The sequence below is a fragment of the Nannospalax galili genome, unplaced genomic scaffold (genome assembly GCF_000622305.1).
Source record: "Nannospalax galili isolate Female #2095 unplaced genomic scaffold, S.galili_v1.0 scaffold646, whole genome shotgun sequence".
In the NCBI taxonomy this organism is placed as follows: domain Eukaryota; kingdom Metazoa; phylum Chordata; class Mammalia; order Rodentia; family Spalacidae; genus Nannospalax; species Nannospalax galili.
The window spans coordinates 840,317-868,300 of record NW_008355279.1 but is presented as its reverse complement, the minus strand read 5'-3'; the positions used below and the strand labels follow the sequence as shown (position 1 = coordinate 868,300).

Here is a 27,984-nt window from a genome sequence, read left to right as displayed (position 1 = left end):
TTTTTTTTTTTTTTTTTTTTTTTTTTTTTTTTGTCCATGGAAGCAACTGTAGGCATGTATCCACGGCTTTATTTTATTCTGTCTCCTTCCTGGAGAAAGCAAGAATTTTATAATAAAAGAAAGGCTCACTAAACTTAATTCCTTCTTTTTCCCCAGTATATCTGTAGTATGGGCTTGATTTGATTATTCAGGCACAAGCTTCATTCTGGTGACCTTCAGCAGACGGCTTCTCAGGCAGCAGAGGCTGACTTCTCTTAGAGGTGGGGTGAGGAGAAAATGTAGCCTATTCCATTCCTCATTTCATCTGCTTTGAATTTTTTTTTTTTACATGAAAGAGGTGACCGGTAACCATTTTTGCTTTAACTTGCAAAAAGCGAAGATAAGCCATTTGCATGGTAATCATTTATTTATGTAGTCATTAACAGGCAAGGAAGTGGTGCTTTTCTAAAGCTGAGTAGAACCACGTAGCCATGGTTTCCAACTACACAGCCTCCCTCAGGTGAACAGCTCGTTTGAAGTGGTTTTGTTGGCAATTAAGTGCAGTTATAGCCCTGACATGAAACTAAGCATTTGTATATCTGCCCTGAATGTTTAAAATCTGAGCCAGCAAGAGGGATCTGAAAGTGGAGGCTTACTCTGCAGGGCTGGGCTGCAGGATCCATTTAAAAATAACAATAATAACTAAGAACTGCTGGTATTGAGAGCTTACTAGCAGCCAGCCACTTTCCTAGAACCTTTGCTACATTATCTCATTTAGTCCTCACAGCAGCCTTTCTGGAGTCCTTGCTGCTAGGTGCCTCATTAATATTCTGGGGTTGTAGTGCCCTGCAGAAAACCATAAGCATCAGGCCACACTGACACCTTCCTGTGAGTCGGTGCTTTCAGGAGCTAGGGTCAAGGTACATGCAGCATGATCTAAGGCAAGCTCACCTTTCATGTGCTCTTCTTTTTGTTCTTTTCAACATTTATTTATTTTTAATTATGAAATACTGTTTGTTATAAAAATTAACAAAAGCATATAAAGTTACAAGGAAAATATCCCTGTCCCCTTGTAATTCCCTACTTTCTCTCAGCCTTCTGTTAATATAGTTGGTGCAACCCTTCTGGACTTTTTAAAGTATGTATATATAAATATATGTAGGTTTTTTTTTTTTCAAATAAACATGTATGGGATCTATACCCATAGACCTAGAGTTATATATAGGTGAGCCTCCGAACCAAACTTGAGTCCTCTGGAAGAGTTGTAAGTATTAACTGCTGAGCCATCTCTCCAGCACGATGTCAAAATCTTAAGAATCACCTCTCTAAGCCAAGCGTCCTGTGCACGCTTTTAATCCCAGCACTCGGGAGGCAGAGGCAGGAGGATGTCTTTGAGTTCAAGGCCGTCCTGGTCTACATAGCAAGTTCCAGGCCAGCTGGAGCTTCAGGGAGATCCTGTCTCAAAAAGAAAAAAAAAAAAAAAAAAGAATTATCTGTACTATTCTGGCCCCTTATTGATAGGCAGTAATTGTTTTATTTTTACTTCAATACAAGTTTTTAAAGATATTTTTATGTATGTGTGTATATGGGTCTTGCATGAGTATATGTACATGTACGTGTGTGCACGGAGTCCAGAAGAGGAGTCTAGAAGAGAGATCCCTTGGAGCTGGAGTTATAGGCACTTGCAAAACTCCCAACTTGTAATGTGAGTACTGGGCTCTGAATGTCAACACTCCTGATTGTGCAGCAAATGCTCTTAACTGCTGAGCCATCTTTCCAGATCCCAACAAAGTGTTTTAATAAACATACTATCCATATATTTTATGCCTGTTTAATGTTTCTATAGGCTATATTCCTAAAAGTAACAGTGTTAGCCAGAAGGGAGCACTCATAAAAATTTGATAAATATTGAAACTGTCTTCCAAAATTGCACCAATTTACATTTATACCAAGCATGTATGAAAGTATCTATTCATTGTCCTTTACCCACTAACACCAGATGTTGTCCAAAGTTTTTATTTTTGCACCCATAATTACAGAAAAGGTATTTTTAATTTTTTTGCATTTCTTAAGCAAGTGATGTTAGGCTACGTTTCATTTGCGTTTTGGCTGCTTATATATGATCTGTGAATTATTCCCATGTTCTGCCCAAGTTCTCTCCTGTCTGCCTTTCCTCACCTGGCTGCACTCCCAAGATCCTAAATACTCCCTTTCAACCTCCTTCAATAGAGGAAACAATACAGAGAGCAAGGGGAAAGTGAAAGAAAGCTATTCTGAGGTGTTAGAGGTGAAAAGTGTTCCCATTTGGAAATATCTGCTTTAAAAGGAGGCTGCCCAAGGTGGGCGATGCTTACCTCCAAAGGCCGGAGTGCTAATGGCGTCATTTCAGCCCTCAATAGGGAAAATACTTTCCAGTAGGAAGATCTTCCTGCGACTCATTATTACATAGAGTCAATGCTATTTGCTATCACATTGAAGATTTTTCCTGTTAGTAGATAAAAGCAACTGCTTGAGACTCACAAGACCTTGACTTAAGTATCACACTTCTGTACATTAATCTAAGAGTTAATCAGAAATGTAGATTTAAAATAGCATTCATCACTGGGCGTGGTGGTGCACGCCTTTAATCCCAGTACTCAGGAGGCAGAGGCAGGCGAATCTCTGTGAGTTCAAGGCCAGCTCAGGCTACAGGGAAATCCTGTCTAAAAAAAAAAAAAAAAGATTGTCATAGCATTATTAGAACAGAAAACTGGAAATTTAATGTCCAGCAGTAGAGAATAGGTTAATGACAACTTTGTATATAATAGGTGAAATATAATTAAGCACTTTAAAATTATGCTGGAAGAAGTACACTCAATGTCATGGAAATTATTTTATATTAAGTATATATGAAAGGATAAAAATATATATGAAAGAATCCTAATAAGGGGAGCTGGAGAGATGGCTCTGCAGTTAAAAACATTGACTGCTCTTGCAGAGAACCCAAGTTCAATTCCTACTACCCACATGGCAGCTAACAACCGACCCTAACTCCAGTTCCAGGGGATCTGACACAGCTCTTCTGGCCTCCACCAACACTGCACAACATGGGTGCATTTACACATATGCAGGCAAAACACTCATACACATAAAAAAATCTAATATAAAGAAAAAAATGTGTAAGTCCTAATAAGGAATTCTATTTGGATGAGGTAACTATGAACTTCTTTTTCATTTCTTTTTGAACTTTTGAGCCTATTTCAGTTAGAAAGTGACTGTAGATAAGTGAAAATTTGAAAACCTTTTTAACCTGGAAATTTCTGAGAAATAAACACAGTTCCAGCCTTACCAAAGTTTAGTTCTCAGTGATTCATACTTAGGAGAATCTACCACACCTATCCTGATTGGCACTAAGAGCAGGCAGAGCCATCTTTCCTCACCCACTTTCTGTGCCGAGTCTGAGAGGGAAGGAACAGGAAGAAAAGGAAAAGTCCAGAAAGAAGCCGAAGAACTAGAACAAGTAAGTTTCCTAGAAATCATCCAGGTCACCTTCCTGCCTCCAGGAAGGTTTCAGTTAAACTAATCCTAACGGGGATCCATTTTGTCCTAAAAGGGGACTAGAGTGAGATGTTTATGCACTCTTTTTTTTCTTTCTTTCTTTCTTTTTTTGTCTTTTTGAGGCAAGGCCTCCCTGTAGCCCCAGCTGGCCTGGAACTCACTATGTAGACCAGGCTGGCCTGGAACTCACAGAGATCCGCCTGCCTCTGCCTCCCAAGTGCTGGGACTACACCATGCCCGGCATTTAAGCATCCTTTTAAGACCCCTCTGAAAACCAACTACACGTGGAAAGGGCCTCTAGCAGAGAACGCTGTTCTGACCTGTGATTGGCCTTGGGGCTGGCACAGTGATACCAGGCTTTGTTTCCTCAGTTCCCCGCCCAGAACATCCTGAAGCAGTAAAATCACTTACATGGAGCCTGGAGATGGGGCCCTCCAGGACAGTGGTACCCATAGTTCCATAGAGCCTGTGGGGAAGGATTGGGAGGCAGCTTCTGTGCATATACTGGATACCTCTGAGGTTCAAAATGAGGGAACTCCCTAGACCTCAAAGGCCCAGGGAGGTCCTGCAGGTAACAAGCAGAGGTGAGGGGCAGTGGCCTTTCCAGCTGCCTGATGCCCAGGACATCCTGGGGCTGGGAATCGTACCCAGTGTCTATTGTGGGCAAATCTGGAGCTGCTCGATTCCTGTGGGCTTGGGGCCTCATCACCGGCTGTTGGCCACCACTCGCAGAGTCTGCCAAAGCATTAACTAAACTTAGGTCCGATTTGTCTGAGTTATGGCCAGTGTCTGGAGAAGCTGCTGAAAGCTGAGATCCCAGACATCTATTGTGTTTTTCCTTAAATGAAAACTGATGCTCTGGAGCAGGGGCTCCAACCTCAGACTCAGACTCAGGCTGGCTGGCTTCAGAGGAGCCTAAGGAAAATCCTTTGCCTGGATCTGGGTGCCTTCTAAAGAAACTATCTTCACCCTCCTCCAGAACTTTAGTACGCAGGCAGGTGACCTGCTGGGACACAGGACTCTGCTGATTGGCAAGTTTGAGGGGAGGGGAAGTCTGAGAAAACTCTCTTGAAGCATAGTGAGGGGTCTGGAGTGCAGACAAGTTGTTGGGTGCCATGTCCCTTGTATTTGGAGCAGGTGGTTCCAATTCCTCTTCCAGAGAATATTCTGGGATTGGTTTCAGCAACTGACTTGGGAATGGTTCTGATTCATCAACCTCCACAGGAATGCTTCGGTACATTCTAGTTTCTGGAACAAGAAAAAACATGCCACAGTCTCAGAAGACAGGTCAATGCCTGGAGTCCCTATTTTAGGACCTTCAAGGAACTAGTTCGGAATGTGGTTTAAATTAACAGTAGTGTGACACCACTGTGCTTGAAGGGCCCCAGTCACATAAAGTTGTTTAGTTATCCTCCAGGCAAAGTCACTAGTACTTATTAAGATGTATTATCTGGAAGGCAATTCAAGGAATGTGACCAGAAGTCACCCAGTGGTAGAAGTCACTTACCAGCAAGAGGAAAACGTGAGTGAAAAATCAACTGCCAAGTACTGAGGAGAGAGGAATTATCATAATGTGGACTGCTTCACGTGTGAGGAATAGATGAAATAAATAAATCCCAGTAGCTAATATAGAACAATCTCCAAGACATACTGTTTAAAAAAAGTGAGGAACAGAACAGTGTATGTTTGAGATTGCTATTATGTGTACCAAAAGCAAAGAGAAGGAACCTTGCAGACGCTTGTGTACATCTCTGCATAGATGTGTGTAAATGTGTGAAGGGTGCACAGACACTGCACTAAGCCAGAGGAGAGGAGCGGGAGGGAGTTTTCCCTTTTGAACATTTAATTTCTTTGCTCCATTTGACTTGCTTAATTGAAAAGATAAAAGTTTTTTAGAAAAAGAAAATTCAAGTTTAAAACACATTGAAATAGGTCATAGTGACATTTTCCACTTAACAACTTAGGGTCATTTGGAAGACTTACTTACCTCTGGGCACTGTGCCTGCAGTGAAGGTAGCCATGACGAAAGGCTTGCTAAATTACCCTTAGTTCCCAGAGTCCACAGTTCAAACAATATTGCTTTTATCTCTAAAAATGGACCCTTAATCGACTTAACACAATGAGGAAAAAAAAAAAAAAACAAAAAACCCTTCCCTGTCTAGCCAATCATTAATTGGTTGCAGTGATGTCCAGCTCTACTGCAAACAGGAAAGCCTGGGAAACTGGGTACAGTAGGGGCACTAGAGGTTCACAGGAGACTACAAAGTAGAAGTATGTGGGGGGAAAATCCAAGTCTATTCTACACAGAGTTGTTATATACAGCATACTTCAAATACTAGAGAGAAAAAGGCTTAGGTGGGGTTTTTTAAATTCTGACTTAGATCCACATGCATTTCCACTGTGAACGTTTACCGAGAGCCTACAGTGCCTAAAGTCAGAGTACATAAATTATTTTTCTAAGACAGCTTTTGAAGAACAGGAATTCACTTTCTCGTATCCCCTGTACCAATCCAATGGAAAGAAAGTACACATTTTCAAATGTTTCTCCTTCACAGAAGTAGACCAGCAGTCCGCCTCCAGATGTATCTTTATTTTTATTTTTCCTACAGTACTAGGGTGGAACCCAGTGCCTGACACATGGTAGGCAAGTGTCTACCATTGAGCTAGATCTTCATCCCTCCCCAGCGTTCTTAACTGCCTATAGAAAGCTGGGCATGATGGCACATACCTGTAGTCCCAACTTTTCAGGAGGCTCAGGCAGGAAGATCACTTGAGCCCAGGAGTTGGAGACCAGCCTGGTCAATACACCAAGATAGTATCTCAAAAACAAGTAATAACAACAAAAAAGGATTAACAGCCTATAGAAAGCAACCTTGCTACTCCCTAGATGCCAAGGGAATGCTCCTTAACACACGTCTCACCCACTGGTATCAAACCAACCCACTTGCTGCCCAACAACTCTTGTGCTCTCCCGTGGCACCACAGAATGCATCTTCAGCTTCTAGTGGCTGAAGTTCAGCACTGGAAAGTCTTTCCCTTTTTCCTAGGCTATTGTGTATCCCTTGTGTGTCAACTTGGCAGGAAAGAGACCTCACTACCTCAATTGGTTAGAACTTGTGAAAATGAGTAAGAACCTACCAATATCCGTAAATATTTCAACATTTTGAAATCCTCACCATCATTTTTCTTTCTTCCTTATATCTTATCTACAGCTATGAAACTGGATATGCTGTATAACATGAGCTTCAGCTGGTCTGGAAACTAAAATGTTCTGTCAGGGATGGCTGAGTGTTGTACAGTCGCCTGCATGCATCCGTGAGTCCACAGCTGAGTGGGAGAGCAAGGAGAGGCAGGCAGTGAGCCAGCTAACAAGAGAATGACATTCTGCTAGCTCTTGTCATGTGATTCATTGTCCACTGCACAGACTTCAGGCACTTCAGGTACAAATATTTATATTTTCCCTGGGTTTCCAAATGTGAATACCTGAGAAATATTTCCTACCAAGAAAAGGTGCACATTTGACTCTTCTAGTACAGGGACCTTCCAGGGGCTTCAAGGAATTTGATATTATAGACAGACAAGATGACCATCTCAGATAACTAGATATCCTATGGCTACTTAAAACTGGTCTCTAAAGGGCTCTATGGCCCCTCAAGTGATAGTAAATAAACTGGAACACCAATGAGAGACTGTAGGATTAGTAATCAGTGCAAAACCCAAATGGACTCTGGGGTTTTAAATAGTCACCATCAAATACACAAACAATAGGTAATTACTGAACCTTATTATATGTCCAACTCCATGTTGAGTGCCATCACCTTTTCAAGCATAAAACTCAATTAAAATTGTTTTGCTTTTTTAAAAAAATATTTTTATTTATTACTTTTATTTTATGTATATGAGCGTATCGCCTGCATGTATGTAAGTGCACCTGTGTTGTGCAATGCTGCAAAGGTCAGAAGAGGGCTTCGGATTCCCCTGCAACTGGAGTTGAGGACGGTTTGTAGCCGCCATGTGGGTGCTGGCAATTGAACCTAGGTCCTCTGAAAGAGCAGTCAGTGGTCTTAACCGCTGTGCCATCTCTCCAGCCCATTTTGCTTTTTAAAGATCTACAAGTGATACAAAATGGAAGAGTGCAAAAGACTATACAGTGAAAGCTAGTCCAAGCTATTTCTGAAAACATGTGAAACACTGTTCGTACCTTCAAGTCACCTGTGACCCCAGCTCCAGAGAAAAAGCAGCCAGGAAAGGGAAGGGCCACCTCAGGACCTTCCCACTTGTTGCCCCTCTTGGAATACTCTCCTCTCTATACCTGCATGGAAGGTCTTTGAGGTTTTTCCTCAACTTTCAACTTCTCAGTGAGGTGTCCCTGGCTACCCTTGATAAAGTTTCCACACTCTCCCCTAACCCTCACTCCCCTTCTCTGTTTTGCCTTCCTCTCTAGCAATTACTACTATCTTATATGCTCCCCAAACATACGAAATAAATATAAACATTAATTTTCACTTGTTGCCTCTTCTTTCCAAAATATAATCTTCATGACAGCATGATTTCTGAATCTTCTGTCTGCAGCCATAGTCTCAACAGCTAGAACTATCCCTGACACTAGTAGATGTCCAGTAAAGACTTGCTGAATGGATAGATGATTGAGCAGACTGCGTAGCTGAAAGAATTGCTGACAGAATGTCAGGCTCCATGGGGCTAGTGGATAGTATCTGATAGCCCAGGTCCTCAGAGTCCTTAACATGTTGCCACATGGGTGACCCTTCACTTCTTATAAATATTCATGAAGTCCCACTCTAAGTGCTACACCCCTAAAGTATGCCTGGGCAATTCCTAGGAGACATGCCTGTGAACAGGGTTGACATAGCCCTTACTTGTAGACTTGGACCCCTCCCAGCTCTAGCCCCTAGCAGAACTGGCAGAACATGGCCACCCCTGCCCAGCCTCCCTGGCAATCACAGAGAGCAACAAATTAGTGTGTTTTTATCGAAGATGCAGTTTTATCTACTTTATCATTAATAAAACATTGTAAAAATACTAATCTTTAAAAAGTCATTTAACATCTCACTCTGCTAACCATTTCCGTTTTTTCTGTTTTCTTCCAGGCTGTCTCCATATCCACATGGCTATGACCCTGTGGTGCACTGTATTGCAGTCCCTGACACAGGGCAACTCTGGTATAGAGAGAAAAGCCCCGCTTTCTAGCCCTGACCTAGGGAGAAAGCACTTGACTCCTGAGAGGAGAGAAGACTTGTCAACAGCACCAGGAATTCCAGAGCCAACATTGCTGGGGCAACTCAGAGAAAACCTGTGAGAAGCCATGGCATGTCCAGCCTGGAGGACAAGCGCCAAGCACGTCACACTGTGGCCCAGCCCTGAGGAAATCAGGAGGCTATGCGGAGACCTAGGAGGGTTTTTGGCTCAGAGTCCTCTTTGGAGTTCCCAGGGTAGATGCCTAGGCCCCAGGCTCAGCAAGCACAGGGGTGCAGGGCTTCCATGTATTTTTGCTTAAGTCTCCTCAGGGAAACAAATTCTCTCCTGCTTGTAGTGAGAGGAATGAAATAACTATGAAAATTGTAAAAGTCTATGTCCTTTGACCGAGTAATTAATTTCACTTCTAGGAATTCCCTCTGCAAAGACATGTGCACATTGTGTGATAAGTGACACAGCAAAAACTAGAGACAAACCCCTGTCCAAAATGGTTCTTTTAAAACAGTTGTATGTCTGGGCAATGAATGCTCTATCTTTTAAAGATGAGTAGGAGAGTGCTGTTCAAATTGAGGTGGAAGCAGCTCCAAGATGTATATTAAGTCAAAAAATTAAAGAGCAGAACAGTGCCAAGTGTGGCCCTTGGTGTGGGCATGTCATATCCTAGAAACCTGAACAAAACAATGGTCATCTCTGGGAAGGGAGTAAGGGGATCTACACTTCCATTTAAGCCTTCTGTATTCGGTGCCAGGGGCGTATCTTTTTCTATTAGAAATGGAAAGGAAAACTCCATGATTGAGCCTGATGCTCACAAAGATTAAGAACCAATGTGAATCAGTGATCCCGCCCCCAGGCAAGAGTAGACATAAGGGAATACATAAAGAAAAAGCTATTCGTAGAAGGTAAGTATGCCCACTGGGACTCGGCATTAGCTGCGAACAGAGTCTAGCCCCAGGGACACAACAGACTGCTACAATTGGGCCGGTGGCCTGGTTTGTACTCCTCTGTTCTGGCTCCAAGGACAGCAGCTGCTTTTCTCCTCTGCAGCCTCACTCACCTGGGCTGAAAGCTGTGGTTCCAGCTCTTAGGTTCTGACCTCCTCATTCTTTCTTTACACCCGTCATTTTACCCATCTCCTCCAAGCCTCTAGCTTTGATTTCCTTTTCCCTTAGGCATGGGGCCTTTCTTCTCTACCCTATCTCACCCTCAGATGGACTGACCTTGTAGATAAGATCTTTCTTTAAGTGTGTGTGTGTGTGTGTGTATGTGTGTGTGTGTGTGTGTGTGTGTGTGTGTGTGTGTGTGTATGCCACAGCACTCATGTGGAGGTTCAAGGACAACTTGCAGGAGTTGGTTCTTTTATCAGCAGTCTTTTCATTCCTGTGACATGTTTCCAGGTGTCCCATTCACAGAAGTTCTCATGCTCCCCCCTCACCCTTTTCCACACATCGCTCAGTCCACTTCCTTGGGTTGCCATCCACACTGCACAGATCTTCGCCCAACATCCTTTACTTCCTGTAGTATATTCTTCATTAACTCACTAGTATCTCAGGAAGGAACTGCTTAGTCTTCATAATACCTTTCTGGCCTTACCAATGCTTCTTTCCCTCCCATCATGCCTGCCTCCCTTTCTTCAAGTCCATTAAACACCCTCCTCCCCTACTGTGAGAAACAAGTCTCTCTCAGTCATATACTAACCAACCTAATGTCATGTTTGAGGTTCACTTTGGTTCTGACTTACAGGTGGATTCTAGAAGGTCGCTGGCCAGTTATCCTAGGTTCACTCTGGCTCTGACTTACCCTGAATGAATGCATAGTTCTAGGATGTGAGAACACATGCAGGACTTAAATGCACAAGCTGCGGATTCAGACTCTCTAGATTTAGATTCCTTCTTTGCCAGCTGTGTAACTAAATGTATGACCAAGACAAAATTACTTAACTTCTCCAGGCCTCATTTTTGTTATTTACAAAAGGTAGGAAATAGCAACACTTATCCCATAGGGGCATTATGAGGCTAAAAAGTGATGAATGGAGAGCTTGGCCAATGTCCAACCCTAAAAACAATCTTATTTTTACTCCAGTAAGTGATGGCTTTGGAACTTTTTCTAGACTGTCCCCTTTGGGTATGCAAGGTACTAATGGTATCATTTGAGTCTAGTATATGGAGACTATATCTGTTTAATGTGCATATGTGAAAGGAATTTCTATCACATTTCATTCATATCATCTAATTTGGTCCTGGGCCACAGGCAGGGTGAAAGGTACCATTTTGTTCTTCCTATTTTACAAAAACTTAATAAGACACATTAAGTAGCTTTTCCAAAGTCACACAAATGACTAGTGAAAGCAGATCCAGCCTGTGGATCTCCTAGCAATTTCTACCAAATCACCTCGATCCAGGTTTGGCAAATTTTTCCTGAAAAAAGCCAAGTAGTACATTGCTTTTGCTTTATGGACCATATGATTTCTCTGTTTCTTATTTCACTCTGTGTGTGTGTGCATGTGGTGTGCATATATGTGTGTGTGTGTGCTCATGTGTGTACAGGTACATGCACATGGAATCCAAAGAAGTCATGACCACTTTATTTCCCTCCAGGCAGGGGTCTCTCACCAAACCTAACATGCTTCTAAGATCTACCTGTCTCTGCCTCCCACAGCTGAGGTTACTGGTACATATGGCCAAGCCCAGCTTTTTCACATGGATGCTGGGCACTAGAACTTAAGGTCTCATGCAAATGCCCTTATCCACTATCCTTATCAGCCATCTCCTGATACTCCATTAAACACACACACACACACACACACACACACACACACACACACAAAAGCCTTTAAAAGTGTAAAAATGGGGCCTGGAAGGATGGCTTAGTGGTTAAGAGTGCATATTGCTCTGACAGAGGACTAAAGTTCAGTTCCCAACAACCACACAGAATGGTTCACAACCACCTGTAACTCCAGCTCCAAGGGGATCCAATGTTTCTGGCCTCTGCAGGTATCTGCACTCACATGCATACACACACACACACACACACACACACACCACTTTAATAAAAATTAACTTAAAAAAATTTTAATGTAAAAATGATTTGTAGCAATAGACTGGTACAGAAAGAGTTCATGGGTTACCTTTGACCCAAAAGCTGGAGTTTACCAACCTATGATAAACACTATGTTGAGGTATCAAATGTGAACCAAATGAAACAGGTCTAGTTAAGAAATCTGCCTTTTGTTAGCTGTCTTTTGTTAATATTATTGAATGGTTATTGTGTGTGAAACATTGTCCAAGTATTTTTTAAAATATTTTATTTATTATTTTTATTTTATGTGTATGAGTGTATTGCCTGCATAAATGTGAGTGCACCCATGTCGTGCAATGCCGTGGAGGTCAGAAGAGAGCTTCAGATTCCCCTGGAACTGGAGTTAAGGACAGTTCTTAGCCACCATGTGGGTGCTGGGAATCGAACCCGGTTCCTCTGCAAGAGCAGTCAGTGCTCTTAACTGCTGAGCCATCTGCTCAGCCCCTTGTCCGAGTATTTTTATACATATTAACTTGTCTAGTTTTCACAGTGACCTGAGTTGATAGTTACTGTTGTTGGTCTTATTTTATAACGGGGAACCTGAGGCACGGGAAGGTTAAGGAACTTTCTCAAGGTCACATGGTAAGTAGCAGTTCAGCACCAGAGCCTGTGCACTGGATGGTTTGTACTGGCTGCTCTGATTATTTGAGAGGGAGAAAAATGGGCAGAAGCAGCTCTGGGATAAGTATTTCTCAGGCCATTCTCCTTGACATGAAGGAGTGTGAGCAGGCACTGCCAGCGTCTGTAAGGCAGCACCAGGCTGGAAGTCTGTGTGGCTTTCCTTCACGCCATTACAGTGGAGGGTATGGATGAGACTGCAGCAGCATCTTGATTTGAAAAAAGCACTTGATTGGATCTCATTAAATTTTAATCATAAACTGAATTCAAAATAAATTGAAACCTGGTTGACAGAGCACAAACAAAGGGTGATGATGAATGGCAATGCAGCTGGAGAGAGGATAGCTTCCAGGGGACGCCTCTCAGGCAAGGACGGATGGGATTTAATGAAGGTGTTGTGTCCCTGGAAGAAGACAAATAGCACAGCAAGGAACAGAGGAAGGGCAAGAGTGAGCAGCCTGAGTAATTAATAAATCGCATTAACAGTTCCTAACTAATCAAGGCACCATGGTCACCAACTGCTTGAATTTGTTTTGTTTTGTTTTGTTTTTGAAACAGGGTCTCAGGCTGGCCTTGAACTTAGTAAATACTGGAAGCTGGCTTTGAACTCCTTATTCTCCTGCATCTACCTCCTAAATGCTGGGAATTCAGGCATGCACCACTACATCAGCCTGAAATTTTTTTTCCCGTATATAGTGTACATGTGTTTGCTTTTCTGAAGGCTCAAGGTTGACATCAGGTGTCTTCTTTGATTACTCTCCACCTTATATATTCAGGCAGGGTATCTCCTTGAACCCAGAGCTCACCTTTGTGCTGGTCTAGCTAGCCAGCTTGCTCTGGGGATTCCCTGCCTTCACCTCCCACACACTGGGATTCTAGGCAGGCTGCCACTTCCACTTGGCTTTTATAAGGTTTCTGGGGATCTGAATTCTAGTTCTCATGCTTATGCAGAAAGGACTTTACTCACCTGGCCATCTCCCTAACCCTGGATTTAAAAAAAAAAACACTGTTTGGGTCATTGGTAGGGTTTAAGACTCATAGAGGCACATGGTATGAATATTTCAGGTAGACACAATAAATATATAAATTTATAGTTGGGAGGATCCTAAAATCCAATTTGGATCAGATACTTTCAATTGAATTATTTCAGGTTATCACAATAAGTATATAAATTTATAGTTGGAAGGATCCCAAAATCAAATTTTGATCAGATAGTCTCAATTACAAATTCTCAAGATCTTATTTAATTTCCCAGTGAAGTAATTTTTAAAATATTTATTGTGTGTGTGAAGGGGTATATACCACTTTTGAGAATGGTCTTTCCTTCTACCATGTGGGTTTCTGGGATAAAACTCAGGTTGTCAGGCTTGGTAGCAAGCAACTTTTCCAGATTAGCCATCTCATTGGACCCCAAAGAGTAATTTTTATGTCTAAAGTCACAGATTTTTAAAAAATGCATGAACTCATTAATGTTCCTTGCCCAAATGCGTGTAAATTTTCATAACATTGGTTTGTTTAGTGGAAAGTTGGTTTGGAGTGAACTGTTTGGCTCAGATTCAAACTCCAGTGAACAAATGCTTCCAAGTACTTGCAGAATTTCCCTGAGAGAAGTTGTTCCATCAGCTTTGCCAGAGGATTTGAAGCACTATGAGCACTGAGACAAGGGGCCCTGTAGACAAGGGGCCATCTACTCGCCCTTGCACAGGAAGACTCACATCAGGCTGAGTGCACTCAGCACAGTCTGCTCTGACTAGAGGAAGTGGCCTTGGCATGCCAATGCTAAGCTGAGGGAGGAGGAGACAGACTAATGGGAACAGACTGCCTGCCACCCTGGAAGCTGGTAATGAACACTCAAGACCATGCAAACCAGCTCAGGTTCTTTTGTTTGCCATTGTTTTGTTTGCTTATTTGTTTACTTACTTGCTTCAGATAAGATGCTCTTTCTAAAGCACCTAGTTGTGATCCCTAATGTAGTCCAGGCCATAGAGTGAAGGGATAAAAAGGATGAGAAGGGTATGGAAGGACGAACAGAGAAAGAAAGCAGGGAAACTAAAGACTGTAATCTGTGTGTTAACAGATAGGAGAGTCAATGGAAGGTCACAGGGAAAAGGCAAGAATGTATAGGGCAGGTCAGTGACCAGGAAGTCTGAACTGACAACTCAGAGTAGGAAGAAAGTTCAGAGATGGGAGTGAGACCTGTTAACCCTGGGTGAGGAAAAGGGAAGAACACAGCAGGAAAACAATAGGGCAGAGGAAAGCCAAGTTTCCCTCATCACTGAGGGAGCTGCCAAGACCCCATGCAGACTAGGTCTGGGGGGTGCTGCAAGGGGATAGGCAGTGTGTGTGTGGTAATGAGGCTTCAGTAAGTCCCATCCATCCAGATAGCTTGAGTTCAGCACCCTCATCAGGGATCCAGACCAAACTGGCACTATGCTAAGGGCCACAACATGGATGAAAGGCTACCCTTTCTCAAACAAATTATAGCCTCTGGTCTCCAGGAAGATCTGCATGCACACCTGTGTGTACACATGCACGCACATGAGTAGAGTGAGCAGAGCAACCAGGCCAGAGCACATGTGAGCTCTAGGAGGCCTGCTGGGCAGGAGACAAGGAATGTTGGAGAGGGAGAGGAAAGCCTGGGTTTTATGAACTGAAAATATCTCAGTCACAAGGCACTGGGAAGAAACAGGAGAGACCTGGGGGACAGTTTCTAGATTCCAGTCATCAGATGCTTCTCATGGAAAGCTGGCTGGATTGTTTTGGTAAGGAAATGTGATCAAACATTAGGGGTCATTTGGTTGGATCGGAAAGAAATTGAAAGTTGAATGTACCCCACTTGCACTCTTGCTATTGCAGTTCCCTACAATTCATACATGTACGTTTTTAAAGGATAATCTAAAATTGCCTGCAGCAGAAAAATGATTTGAACTCAGGATCTACCTGAAATTTCCATTCTGCAACATTTAAAACATTGATTTAATTTAGACAAACTATTTTACCATAATCTATCTTGCTGGATGCCTGTTAAAGGATGCCTGCAAAGATGGGTTTCTCCTAATTTTCAGTGCATTTGAAAGTCACCAACTCTTTAATCTTGGGAGGTGCAGACTTTAACACTCTTTGTGCCCTCTGAGAATCCCTGAGCTAGGAAGCTTTCTCTCCAACATGCTGTTACATTAACCAGACCTCACTCTTGTGAGGTCTCAAGTAGTGAACACAGCGGAGTGGCTGCATCATCCGTCTCCTCATACTTGCCATGTGTGGAATGACTTGGAGCAGTAGCACCAGATTAAGAATGTATTGGAGCCTTTACCAGTCAGAGCAAGGCTGGCAACTGAACAACTGCTACCTGATTTCAGTCAATGACACATTGTGATTGGAAAATGAAAGTTGGAACTCACCACAAAGTCTGGTGCTCTTATCCCAGAGGAATACAGAGAAACACCTAAAAACACCACAAGGACTATGCCAGGGTCTTGCTACCCTGGCAATACCCAAAGCCCTGAATCAGCCCAACCAGTCAGTCAGAGCCTGTTGAAACTGTACTGACATTGGTAATTGCTCAAAAGAAACAATTTTTTTTTTAAAGCAGTGGTTTGGAAAAGTTTAAAGAGTCAGTATATGCACCAACTAATAATGAGACCAATCATAGTCACCAGCCTTACATGGTGCTAGGATGCGTTTCACTGTTTCCTTTCCCCTCCCATTAAAGGCCCACACACTGACTGTGGGCCAGACAGGAGTGCCTTCTTGTTTCCACCTCCTGGCCTTTGGAGCAGGCTGGCAGGCCAGCTCTCCAACCTGCCCTGACTCTCAGCAAACACTTGGGATGATGCTTCCTCGTAACCTAAATGGGACATGAACTAAATTCAAGAAATCCTGTTTCCCCCATTTGGCTAAAGCCAAAAATGAATGCTTGATTCTAGGCAGCTGTCCTGCAGAGCTGCAGCTGCCCCTCCTCCTCCCCCACTCCCAAGCAGCTTGCCCTGACTTTGGCTTTACCTTTGCCTGGAAAGCAGATGAGGGAAACAAAAAGTTTATGTGCAAGGAGTCTGAGCACCTCAAGGTGTTTGATAAAATGTGGGGCTCTGAGGGCTCGAAAAGTATTAAGAAACAGATGCCTCTTATTAACCAACTAGTAGCAAGAGGTTAAATTTATATGTGTAATAATCAGTAAACAAAACAAGTCTTTTAAGACCACAAATTACATATACTTCTGGGCCTACCTTTGCTACCTTTGCCTTGTTGGTTTTTGTTTTGTTTTTTTTTTGGTCTTTTTGAGACAGGGTCTCCCTGTAGTCCCAGCTGGCCTGGAACTTGCTATGTAGACCAGGCTGGCCTCGAACTCACAGAAATCCATCTGCCTCTGCCTCCCAAGTCCTGGGATTAAAGTTTGCCTTGTTTTTTTGGAAAGGAATTTAGACATAACCATGTTAGTACACAGACAGACACATACATACACACACACACACACACACACACACACACACACACTTTGTGAATGAAGAAACCCAGGCCTGGGGGAGCTGAAGGCTATTGCCTAAGAGATAGACCCAAACAAAGTAGAGGAAGAACTTGGAACCAAGTTTCCTGTCCTCTTTTTAAAGAATTATTCGGTCTCTTTTCACCCACTCCCTTTAAAAAAAAAAAAAAAATCTCCTTATTCTGAGACTGCCTTGAACTAGAAAGTCACATGAAGCTTGATGGGCTTCAAGTACTAGCTTCTCCCCGGCATCCCCACAAGGTTCCATCCAGCCCCAGTAAATGTCTGGCTGAGCAGAATGAGGCCTGTGAAGGGGGCTGAGCAGGACTTCCTGACCCAAGAATGTGGTGTTGATTTTTTTTTTTCCCAACATAAAACCAGGCTAGAGAAAAACTGGGTGTTCTCCTTCCCGTCTTGCCACTGACGTGCCTGGAGCTGGAAGCCAATGACTTAATCCTTGCTGCCACAGGCTCCCTCCTTAGAGAAACAGTTTTCGATTTGTTTATAAGACAGGGTTTTGCTGTGTAATCCAGGCTGGCCTTGAACTCACTATGTACCTGGGGTCCGAATTCTTAATGGAAACTTGGGGAGACACTAAGAACTCAAACTCAAACCAGGCAGTTCCTCTCCTTAAAGAGTTAATCTCAACTCGGCCTGTCTGAAACGCTGGCCCAGTACCACAGTCTTGCTGGAGAAACTTGCTGTCATTGTCTCAGCTCAAGCTGGTCTCCAGATGAACGCGGTAAAGGTGGGAGCCGAGGGCAGAGGAAAGGAGGAGCAGAATGTTCTGGCAAAGGAGAGAGTAGTGGGCTGGAAAACAGGTCAGTGGAGGAAGACAGACATCACTAAGATCGCTTACCGGAGATCACCACGGAGATCACCACGAACAGACAGACAGGCCCAGGGGTGGTCGTGCGCTCTGGTCTCCTGGCTTCACCTTGGGTCACTACTCCCGGCCTCCCTTTACCTCACCAGGTCCAGGTAAGTAGTAGAACAGGCTCCCAAGCCGGAAGTGGAAGTTGTATGCAAATCTCTACAGAGGCGAGGAAGCCTCAGCTTAGCAATCTCCCTGTGGGCAGTGAATCAACGACTGGCTGCTCGAAGTAGATTTCTCAAAACAGAAACCTCCTTCATTCACCCGAGGGAGCCAGTGACCAATTAGGCTGCATTTTGATTTCACCACCCAGATAAGAAACTGCCAGGAATGCCCCATCCATGGGGCTACTGCAGTGTCTGAGAAAGTGTTCGAGGAAACTGAACTTGAGTGTTAAAACTGCTTATTCATTAACAGCTCAAACCAGGGGACCGGAGCCAGATAATGGGAAGAATATAAAATATGAAGCAAGAGCTTCTTACCATGTCCTCTACCTGCTTAAATTGCTGCACATAACAACAGAGGTCCTACACAGGTGCGCGCGCGCGCGCGCACACACACACACACACACACACACACACACACTGACCTCTGCCTTCCCATTTCGTGATCTTGTTTATTTCTTTCCTTTCCTTTGTTTATTCAGTAGCCTACAGAATTTATTGCACAAAGGAAGTCCTGGAGGCAGAAAGATTCCACAGCAATGTGTGGCTAATATAAATGCAGGTGACATCCTAAACAGGAGAGGGTGACTGGGGGGCTTTGAAGTCAGAGGGTCTGGGTGTGAACTCAGCCATGTCACTAGCACTGTGATCCAGTTGCTGGACTTGCTCACCTGTTGAAGATGTCCCAGACTGAGCCAGGCCTCTCAGCTGGCTGTCTTCCAATCCTTGTGTAGGGAACAGGTCCTAGGACACCCTAGCCAGATTACAGCAGGTCTGTCAAGCAAGCACTGCACTTTGAGCAGGTTGTTTCACACATTACCAAGCAAAGAGAATGTGGCTTGTTTGTAAAATAGCATAACAAAGGCAATTAGTGTGTGCTTACCATGGAATACTCCGTAGATTTCAAATCATAAATATTTGTTATTTGTACAAATTGATATGGAAAAGTAGCTCTGAGAAATTATTTAGTGAAAATACCTTATTTTTTCCAATATGTTTGATGATACACACATATACATGCACAGGTTTATGTGTCCCAGCACTAAGCACACTGCCCAGAACACTGTGGGAAATCACTATATACCTGTTAAATGGTCAAGTCAGCAATGTCCGGCGCTTGACCTGGTAGCACAGGCCTGTAATCCCAGTATTTTTTACCTTAGTTTTGAACTTTCTATTTCAAAATTATTTTTAGAATCTTTTGGGGGATAGGGGAAAAAAACATTGTTTGTAGGGTGGTTGGAACTGGGATAATTAAAAAGCAAATGTTATCAGTGTTAGTGACGAGAACATAAAAGGACAGAAGAAGGAAAAATAGCATGGGAGGGAAGAGGAGACATGGGGTACTGAGGATAGGCTTCACTTCTCATGGATGTCCTCAAATGGGCAGGGCAGACCCTCAGAGGGCAGACCAGTTCTGCCTTTGGAGCCTTCCTGAGAGGTGGATCAGGGCAGCCTTTTCTCAACTGGGAGATATTTGGCCCAAGGGTCTGTGGGAAAGGCACCAAGTGCTGAAGTACTGCTTGTACTTTCAGTGAGCTGGGCCTCCCGTCTCTAAATCTGTCCTGAACAGAAAGGCTTAGGGGATGGGATAATGGCTCCTTCCTCGGAGCCTCTGCTGGGCCCCTTCTGGAAAGCAGCCTCAGGATGTAAACTGTTTATAGAGAGACTCCTAGACCGGAGAAACTTCTGTCTGAGCGTGCCTGAGGGGGTTAGAATGAAATATGCACGGCAGAGGGCATGTCTGGCAGTCTGGGGACATAAGCACCTCCTGCCCCCAGGAGCTGTGCTGCTGTCCAGAAAATCACACTCAGCCTCCCAGGGAATAGCTCTTCCCTGAGGACCTATTCACACCCTTAATCCTGCCAGCAGTCCTGTGAGGTGCGGTGACTGTCAACCCATTTTACCTTTGAGGAACCCAGGGCACAGAAAGACATTAGGTTACTTCCCAAAGCATACATAGCTAGTTTGTGGAGAACTCAAACTCAGAGCTGTCTCCTGGTGGGTATTTCTCCCCCCTCCATTGCTCAGCTGTGGCCATGTGTCTCTTACAAGTTTGAGTAGATAGAGCTCAGGTAGTTTGCTTTCTTTACACAACTCTTGACAATGCTCAAGAGGGGAAGGAAGTAAGCAATAAAAGGGTGGGGCTGGGCCTGCCTCAGTCACTCTGGTTCTATGTTTACACACAGACTGCTGTTGTAAAGACAGAATAGTCAAGCCGTGGGCCAACCCTCCTGATAAAAGTCCAAAAGGAAAGCCTTTACGTTTGAAAGGTTGTTTTCTGTCTTCTTCAGTTTTAGCTGCTGTAACAACACAAGAGGTTGAGTGGCTTAAATTATAAGCTTTTATTTCTTAGAGTTTAGCAGGCTGGGTAGTCTAGGAGACTTAAGTCTAAGAAACTAAGTCTAGCAGATTTTGTAAGAGTTGAAAACCAGTTCCTGGATCATAGATGACCTTCTCGCTGAACCCACATATGGCAGAGGAATATGGGGATGCTCGAGGGTCCCTTTTACAAGATGCTGATCCCATTCATGAGGGCTTCCTGCCATGACTTAATCACCTCTCAAAGGCCTTACCTATCTATACTTGAACACCTATTCCAGAGCTTATGATGCTGTTTTGGAAGGTTGTGGGATCTTTGGGGTGGGAAGCTTGGCTTTCAGAGGTGGGTCACTGGGGCCAGGCTTTTGAGGGTTCCAACCTTCCCCATTTCTGGCCCTATCTCTCTGCTTTCTGATCTGCCAGCATGTGAGCAGCTGCTGAAAGCTCCAGCTTGAGCTGCTCCAGCTGTCATGCCGATTTGTACCCTGAATAAACCTCTCCTTTCAATTTGGTCCTGTCAGATGTTTTGTCACAGTGTCAAGAGAAGTAATTTTCAATTACATTTATTTATTTAATGTGTGAGTGGGGGACACATATGTGCCATGGCCTACTTGTGGCGGCCAGAGGACAACTTTTGCGAGTGGGTTCTCCTCTTCCATTATGTGGGTCCTGGGGATCAAACTCAGGTCATCAAGCTTGGTAGCAAGTGTTTTTGCCCACTGAGCCATCTTGTTGGTCCTAATGCAGTTTAAAACTTAAGAATTGTTTATTTCTGGAATTTTCCATTTCATATTTTCAGACTGTATTTGGCACACATAACTGCAGGCGACTGAAACCCAGATAAGAGAGACTATTGTAATTTGTTACAGATGTAGGTGCAGATAAGCGTCCTTTGCCTACTAAGTTCAAATGTATTCATCTCTTCCTACTAAGAGGGTATTGGAAGCAGCAGATTTGTCAAACTTCAAAATATCCTATTAAACTATTACCCAGGGCAATTGGTGCCTTTCACCAAACGTTTGCATACTTGAAGGGGAACAGTCTAAAGTTCTGGAAAAAGTCAAAGATGCTCTGCTCCAAGGTGACTTACTGTGGTCACTTGGCTCTGAAGTTTGGGGCAGCTTCTTTTAATTAAGCCTTACACACTGGGCTCCCTGTAACTGTCACCACAATAATCCTAGCTAACCTTCAGGAAGTACTTAAAGGGCTGGGTATAACTAACTTAGTGGTACAGTGCTTGCCTGACACCGATAAGGCCCTTTTCTATCCTAGGCCCAACAAGAACAGATGGGAGGTGTCAGAAGGCTCTGAAGTACCAGCCATATTCTAAGCACTTTGCCCACCTGGAATGTTCATAGTCCCTGTGTGAGGTGGGTTCTAGAAGATTAGCTGCCATTTATTGAGCATTATATTTTCTACAATTTCTATAATGAAGTGGATAAATTTATTACAGAGAGTAGTTCCCTAACAGGAAAAAGCAGAGAGGGTCCAGATTCTGCTTCTTGAAGAGGCTGAATACAGCAGGGGGGTGGACAGATGTGGAAAGAGTGTTGAAAAAGAAGACAAAGGATGGTGTCAAAGTAGCATGGAGCCCAGCAGAGGAGAAGACAGAGCAGCGAGGGGATGGAGAAGGCGGCTTCGTGGAGGGATAGCAAGGGTTTCTAATACCTTTTGCTAGGTGACCCACTGCAAATCCTGGTATTGATCCGGAAAATCTACAATAAGTTCTGCTTTCTTCTCTGGTTGGAGTCACACAATTGCTTGGCTTCTGGATATGCCCACAGGCAGCTTCTTTTGGTTTGTGTTAAAACTGTGAGACAGTGAGTTCTGGCATGGTGACGTATACCTGGAATCCTAGCCTCTTTGAGGTGGAGGCAGGAGGATCAAGAATTGAGGCCAGCCTGGATTCCATGGTGAGTTCAAAGCCAGCCTTGAACTGTGTTATATGAGGCTGTCTTAAAAAAAAAAAAAAAACCCAATAATACAAAAATTTTAAATAATAAGCATTAGAATGGCTACTACGAAAAATACAGAAAATAGGTATTGACAATGAAATACAGAAAATAGGTAGAAAAATTGGAACTCTTGTGGTACAATGTAGGAATGTAAGATGGCATAGTGCTATGGACTACAGCACACTGATGTCTAAAATATTAAACCAAATGACCGTATGGCTCACCAAGTCTGTCTGTCTCCTCAAAGGAATTGGAAATAAGCACTTGAACTGGTTATCTTACCCTCAAATTTCTAGCTGCACTATTCACAGTAGCCAAGAGATAGAAACAATGCATGGTGTCTATCAGCAGATAAGTGGGTGACAAAATGTGGTACGTACATAGACTGAAATATTATTGAGCCTTAACAAGGAATAAAGTTCTGATACATGCTGCAATATGCACGAACCTGAGGACATCTAGGTGAAATAAACCAGTCACTAAAGGACAAGTACCATACGAATCACGTATATGAAGTACCTGGAATAGTCAAATTTATAGGGCTAGGAGGTGACATGATGGGTGGTCAGCAACCAGAGGGTGGGGGTGGGGGTGGGGATGGGCATGAGGAGTTGCCCTTAGCGGTATGGACTTTCAGTTACTCAAGGTAGAAAGAGTTTTTGAGACAGATGGTGGTGGTGGTGGAACTATAAAATGAACCTAATGCTGCTGAACTGTGCACCTAAACATGGCTGAGACAGTGAATCTCCTCACATACCTCACCACAGTGAGAAAAGAAATCCCAGAGCGGCCCTGCAAGATAGGGTCTGTTATGCTCAATAGCTGCAGGAAAGTTTGGTAGCTTGCTGGAGCTACACAGCTTCAAACCCTGACCCTACTTCCTGTGTGCCATAGTTTCCCTTGCACCCCAATGCACAGTACCCACTTAGGGAGAAGCTCAGGGCACCAGTCATATGCCAGTGCCACAGAAATTGATTTTGGGCATCCGTGGCATCTCTTTTCTGTGCCCTTCTCCACCTCCAGACTGACTGCCCTTCCCTCATAAAAATGTGCTGGGTGGGAGGTGGAGGACACCTGATCACTCACTTCTACCTCAAGTATCTGGTGTGAATGTGAATCAGTGTACTACCTCTCGAAGGGGGTGCTTGCATTTTAAGTCTCATTACCCTCTATGAAATGAAAGGCTTTGTTTCATTTGTAGGGACTTTCAGGGATCAGGAAGAAAGAGGGGAGGGATCAGAGGGGAGCAGTAACAGGCAGGGCCACCATAACCCAAGCAATGCATTAAATGATGGAAGCTTTAGGTACAGAGTTGAGAGAGAAATATTTAATGGACAGGCAGATCTGCAGGGTTCCACAAAGGTGTGAAGGCAGCTAAGTGGCCAGGCCATTTATAAGTTAAACCTTCCCCTTTGAGCAAGCCTTGGCTCCCGATTTCCATACTCCAGACTCCAGTTTGTCAGAACTATTCACACCCTGGAAAAAGAATCCAGGGGGCTGATTTCCTCAGGGTATCATTTCCCTGACAGCTTCCAATTCCTGCTCTCTGCTTGTTGCATTGTAAAATTCCAAGCAGCTGGGCTTGGCAGCTGTAGATCTCTGTCTATAGAGCTGAGCAATGACTTTTAAAAAATGCACTGGCTGGCACAGAATGCAATTTGTATGATACCTAAGGCAGATCATGGGGACACACATGCAGGTCTTTTAGGTGCTTTTGACCTAAGACAGCAATTCCAAGGAGTAGAAAAGACACAGTGACGACAGGGTCCAGGATAAGAACTGGTTGGTATCTGACATAGGCTTCCTGATTTGGGAACCTACACTGCCTCCTGCCAGCGTGTGACCTCATACTCTGTATAATGGGTACAAAATAAGGTGTCTCTACCATGAGTAACCAAGGTTCCAAATGCACCAGTCTGGTTGTTGCCTTTGTGGGATCTGAGGCCTCTTCCCAGCTCCCAGCTTGCTGAGTGGGGGCATCATAGCTTGTAGCCCCACCAAATCTCCCATACCCTCCTCATGAACACAGACTGCACATGTGTACCCTGTAGCCCTTGGAGCTGTTATGAGTGTAGATAAAACAACTTGTACACTCTGTCTGGCATTGCACTCAATAAAGATTAGCTACTATCATCATAACTAATAGTAAATAAAAAATAGTAAATAATAAATAGTACAACTCAACTGGCATACCAGAATCAGGTGTCAGTCAATACTGTAAGAGAAACAACTCAACACAAAAGTTATTAAAATATTATTACATATTAGAGAATTAGTTAATATTAGCTATCAAAATATTCATATGTAGCAATGATATGAGCTCTTATGTTAATCATTGACTAAGGGTTTCTTGAATGTCAGAGAATTTAAAAAATTTTTTAAAATTGTATTATTTTTATTTTATGTGTATGAGTGTATTATCTCCATGTATGTAAGTGCATCCATGTTGTGCAATGCCTGTAGAGTCAGAGGAGGGTGTTGGACTCCCCTGGAGGAATTACAGACAGTTGTTAGCCACCATGTGAGTGCTGGGAATTGAACCCTGGTCCTCTGCAAGAGCAGCTGGTGCTCTTAAACCACTGAGCCATCTCTCCCGCCCCAAATGTCAGAGAATTTAATACCAATCAGAGACTTACTTCCATGTGAATGAAGATACAGTGGAGCAGAAATCAGTGGTGGAATTATCCGGTCGCTTTGTTGAGGCCAGTTAAGGGAAAACTTCCTCCTGGTGGAAAGAATAGAATCTGAATTCTACCTCTAGCCCTAGGTAGAGAATTGACATTCTAAACTGCCCAAACATTACATTTTTTTCTTTAAACATTTTTTTATTCATTTTTATTTTGTGTGTCTGTGTGAATGTTTTGCCTTCATCTGTGTAAGTGTACCCATGCATGAAATGGCCATGAAGGCCAGAAGAGGGTGTCCGATCCCCGGGAACTGGAGTTTCAGATGGTTGTTGGCTTCCATGTAGGTGCTGGGAACTGAACCTGGGCCTGAGCCATCTCTCCAGCCCTACATTACATACTATTCTCTCCTCATTTAAGAGTTAATCCCCTGACCAGGAGACCACCCCTCAGGAAAGCTGATACACCTGAAGACATGGAAGGAGATGGGAAGAATAATTATGCCCTTAGTGAGATAATATATTTATAATCCCACAAGTGCCTCCCTTAATTCAGTTGCCTACAGACCCTCACTGCTAAGCCTGTCTTCTTTTCTGAGTTCTAACTTAAAAAGCATAACTTTTCCTTTCCCCCTTCTGTCCCTTCTTCAGATACTAGCCAAAATCCTAAGCATGCTTGCCTGACTCTGGCTATTCTCATCGTATTTCTCTGAATGCCCTCCCACCCCATGTAGTAGCTTACCAACCTCCATTGCTGAGCCTGCCTGCTCTCTTGAACCCTAACTCAGAAGTCACCACTCTCTCTCTTCCTCTTCTCTATCTTCCTCTTTCCAGTAGCTGCTGAGATTTATAGCTTGCCTGCCCTGTGGTTTCTCCCTCAAACTCTAATAAAATTGCCCTTGAGCTTCTGAGTTCCTTTTAAAATCCTTTTATTAATGAGGCTAAGAACCCACAAAAGGGAACCCTAGTTTTCCTGTAACAGAAGCTGAGCCTACTAAGGGCCTTTGCCCTGCTATACCTGTCCTGGCTGTCCCTCTGCTCTGGGGACAAACTGATCACAGGGAACATGACATGTGAAAGCTCTAGTTTCCACAGTTATCCTCATTCTAAGCTTGCTGCCTTGAGATTGACACTTTGGAAGAAAGCAAATTTTGTGTTCTATTAATTTAAGAGATTTTCCCCTCTCAGCTCTGCCTATTTGGTAGAATGCATAGAGAAGTAAGGATAAACACAGCTAGTGCTCTTGTCTATAAAAGAAATACTCTTAGAATTGCTGCTTATAAATGGAAAGCCATAAAAGTCACACACACACACACACAGAGAGAGAGAGAGAGAGAGAGAGAGAGAGAGAGAGAGAGAGAGAAACGCACTTTTACATTATGGACTCCCACCAAACAAAACCAAAGACCCCACACTCCTTTTTCCCCTGAAACTGGACTGAGGGACAATGCCTTGTCCCGTAAGTATTAACTCAGGAGCTGCAGAGACCATTCATTTGGTGCTTTGCAAAGCATGAGGACCTCAGTTTGATCCTCAGAACCCTTTTTTTTTTTTTAAGCCAGGCATGATGGCTTGTGGTTGCAACTCCAGGGCTCGGGAGGTGGAGACAGGCAGCTCCCTGGGCAATGCTAGCCAGTGTAGCCTAGTTGGCAATTCCCAGGTCAGTGAGAGACTCTCTCAGAAACAAAGATGAAAAGCTGGGCATGGTAGCGCATGCCTTTAGTCCCAGCACTCGGAGGCAGAGGCAGGTGGATCTCTGTGAGTTCAAGGCCAGGTTGGTCTACATAGTGAGTTCAAGGCCAGCTGGGGATACAGAGAGACCGTGTCTCAAAAATACCAAAAAAACAAAGATGAACAAGATGAACGACACGTAGGAACAATACCTAAGGTTGTCCTCAGGTCTCCACATGCATCTGCACACACATATGCACCTGCACATAGATAAGCGACACGCAGGAACAATACCTAAGGTGGTCCTCAGGTCTCCACATGCATCTGCACACACATATGCACCTGCACATTCATGCGCGCACACACACACACACACACACACACACACACACACACACACACACACAACTTAACTCGGGCTCTTTTCATTCAGGCCCATCATGAATTATTTTTAAACGTAGTTCCCCCTGCATTTGCCCCTCCTTTTCTTCTGGTCTGGACACGAGGGAAGCCTGTGTGTTCTTCCCTGTTGGTGAGAACAGGCCCTCAGGTCCACACCAGGCTTTTCTGACCTCCGTGGAAACAACCTCCATGGCACTGTGCTCTCTGAAGATGTGCCAGTGTGTGCCAAGGCCTCCTTCTGATGCTCACCTGTGTCCCTCCAGGAAGTAAGCTGACTGGTTGTTTACTACGAGGCTGAGAGCTGGACCCCAATAATAATTCTTTTCAAACTTTTAGTTTGGGGATATGACCACCAGAACAAAACTGATTTCCCCACCCTTCCCTGTGGCTAGGTATGGTCACATAGCTAAGTTCTGATCAATGAAATTGAGACGTGAAGTGTGTGACTCTAGAGCCATGCTCACATCTCCTCCTTCACAGTGTGAAACATGGATATAACGGTGGTAGTGAGCTATTAGAGACCATGTGGTTGACAGCAACATCTCAAGCATGATGGAACAGGATGGAAGGCATCTGAATCCCTGAAAATACAAGAACCTGTATCCTTTTTTAAAATACATTTAAAAAAATGTATTTATTATTTTTATTTTATGTGTATGCGTGTACTACCTGCATGTATGTAAGTGCACCTGTGTCGTGCAATGCCTGCGGAGGTCAGAAGAGGCTTTCAGATCCCCTGGAACTGGAATTATAGACACTTGTTAGCTGCCATGTGGGTGCTGGGATTCAAACCCGGGTCTTCTGCAAGAACAACCAGTGTTCTTAATCACTGAGCCATCTCTCTAGCCCCAAGAACCTGTATCCTTTTGTAATGATATACAAACTCCTACTTGGTTCTGATTTGGCTGTTTAGGATTTTCCCAATAAGACCAACTCTCTAGTGTATTCTCTTTTTTCTTCACCACGTTCAAGGATACTGTCTCTCTTCTCTACCTCAATTGCCCCAAGCCAAGGCCAATGTGGTTTACACTATACCTATACTTTTTTTTTTTAAAGTTTATTTTATT

At 43.7% G+C, this 27,984-nt stretch overlaps 1 protein-coding gene and 2 long non-coding RNA genes across 3 annotated transcripts in view; 2 read left to right on the top strand and 1 right to left on the bottom strand.

The window, feature by feature from the left end:
• Traf3ip2 (TRAF3 interacting protein 2) overlaps nucleotides 1–18,081 on the bottom strand; it is a 48,184-nt gene extending 30,103 nt beyond the window's left edge. Inside the window, exons 1-2 of the mRNA XM_008852399.3 lie at nucleotides 17,766–18,081; nucleotides 3,928–4,764 (exon numbers count right to left, since the gene is read on the bottom strand). Of these exons, the coding sequence (XP_008850621.1) occupies nucleotides 3,928–4,756 (829 nt within the window). The 5' untranslated portion in view covers nucleotides 4,757–4,764; nucleotides 17,766–18,081. The remainder of the gene's footprint in view (nucleotides 1–3,927; nucleotides 4,765–17,765) is intronic.
• Nucleotides 3,044–9,356, top strand: LOC103749534. The gene is made up of 3 exons (XR_607947.3): nucleotides 3,044–3,478; nucleotides 6,729–6,956; nucleotides 8,625–9,356. It is a non-coding gene; the product is annotated as an uncharacterized LOC103749534 (long non-coding RNA).
• The window catches only part of LOC115067583, a 21,963-nt gene continuing 11,759 nt past the window's right edge, over nucleotides 17,781–27,984 (top strand). Inside the window, exon 1 of the long non-coding RNA XR_003846969.1 lies at nucleotides 17,781–17,887. This is a non-coding gene — a long non-coding RNA (uncharacterized LOC115067583). The remainder of the gene's footprint in view (nucleotides 17,888–27,984) is intronic.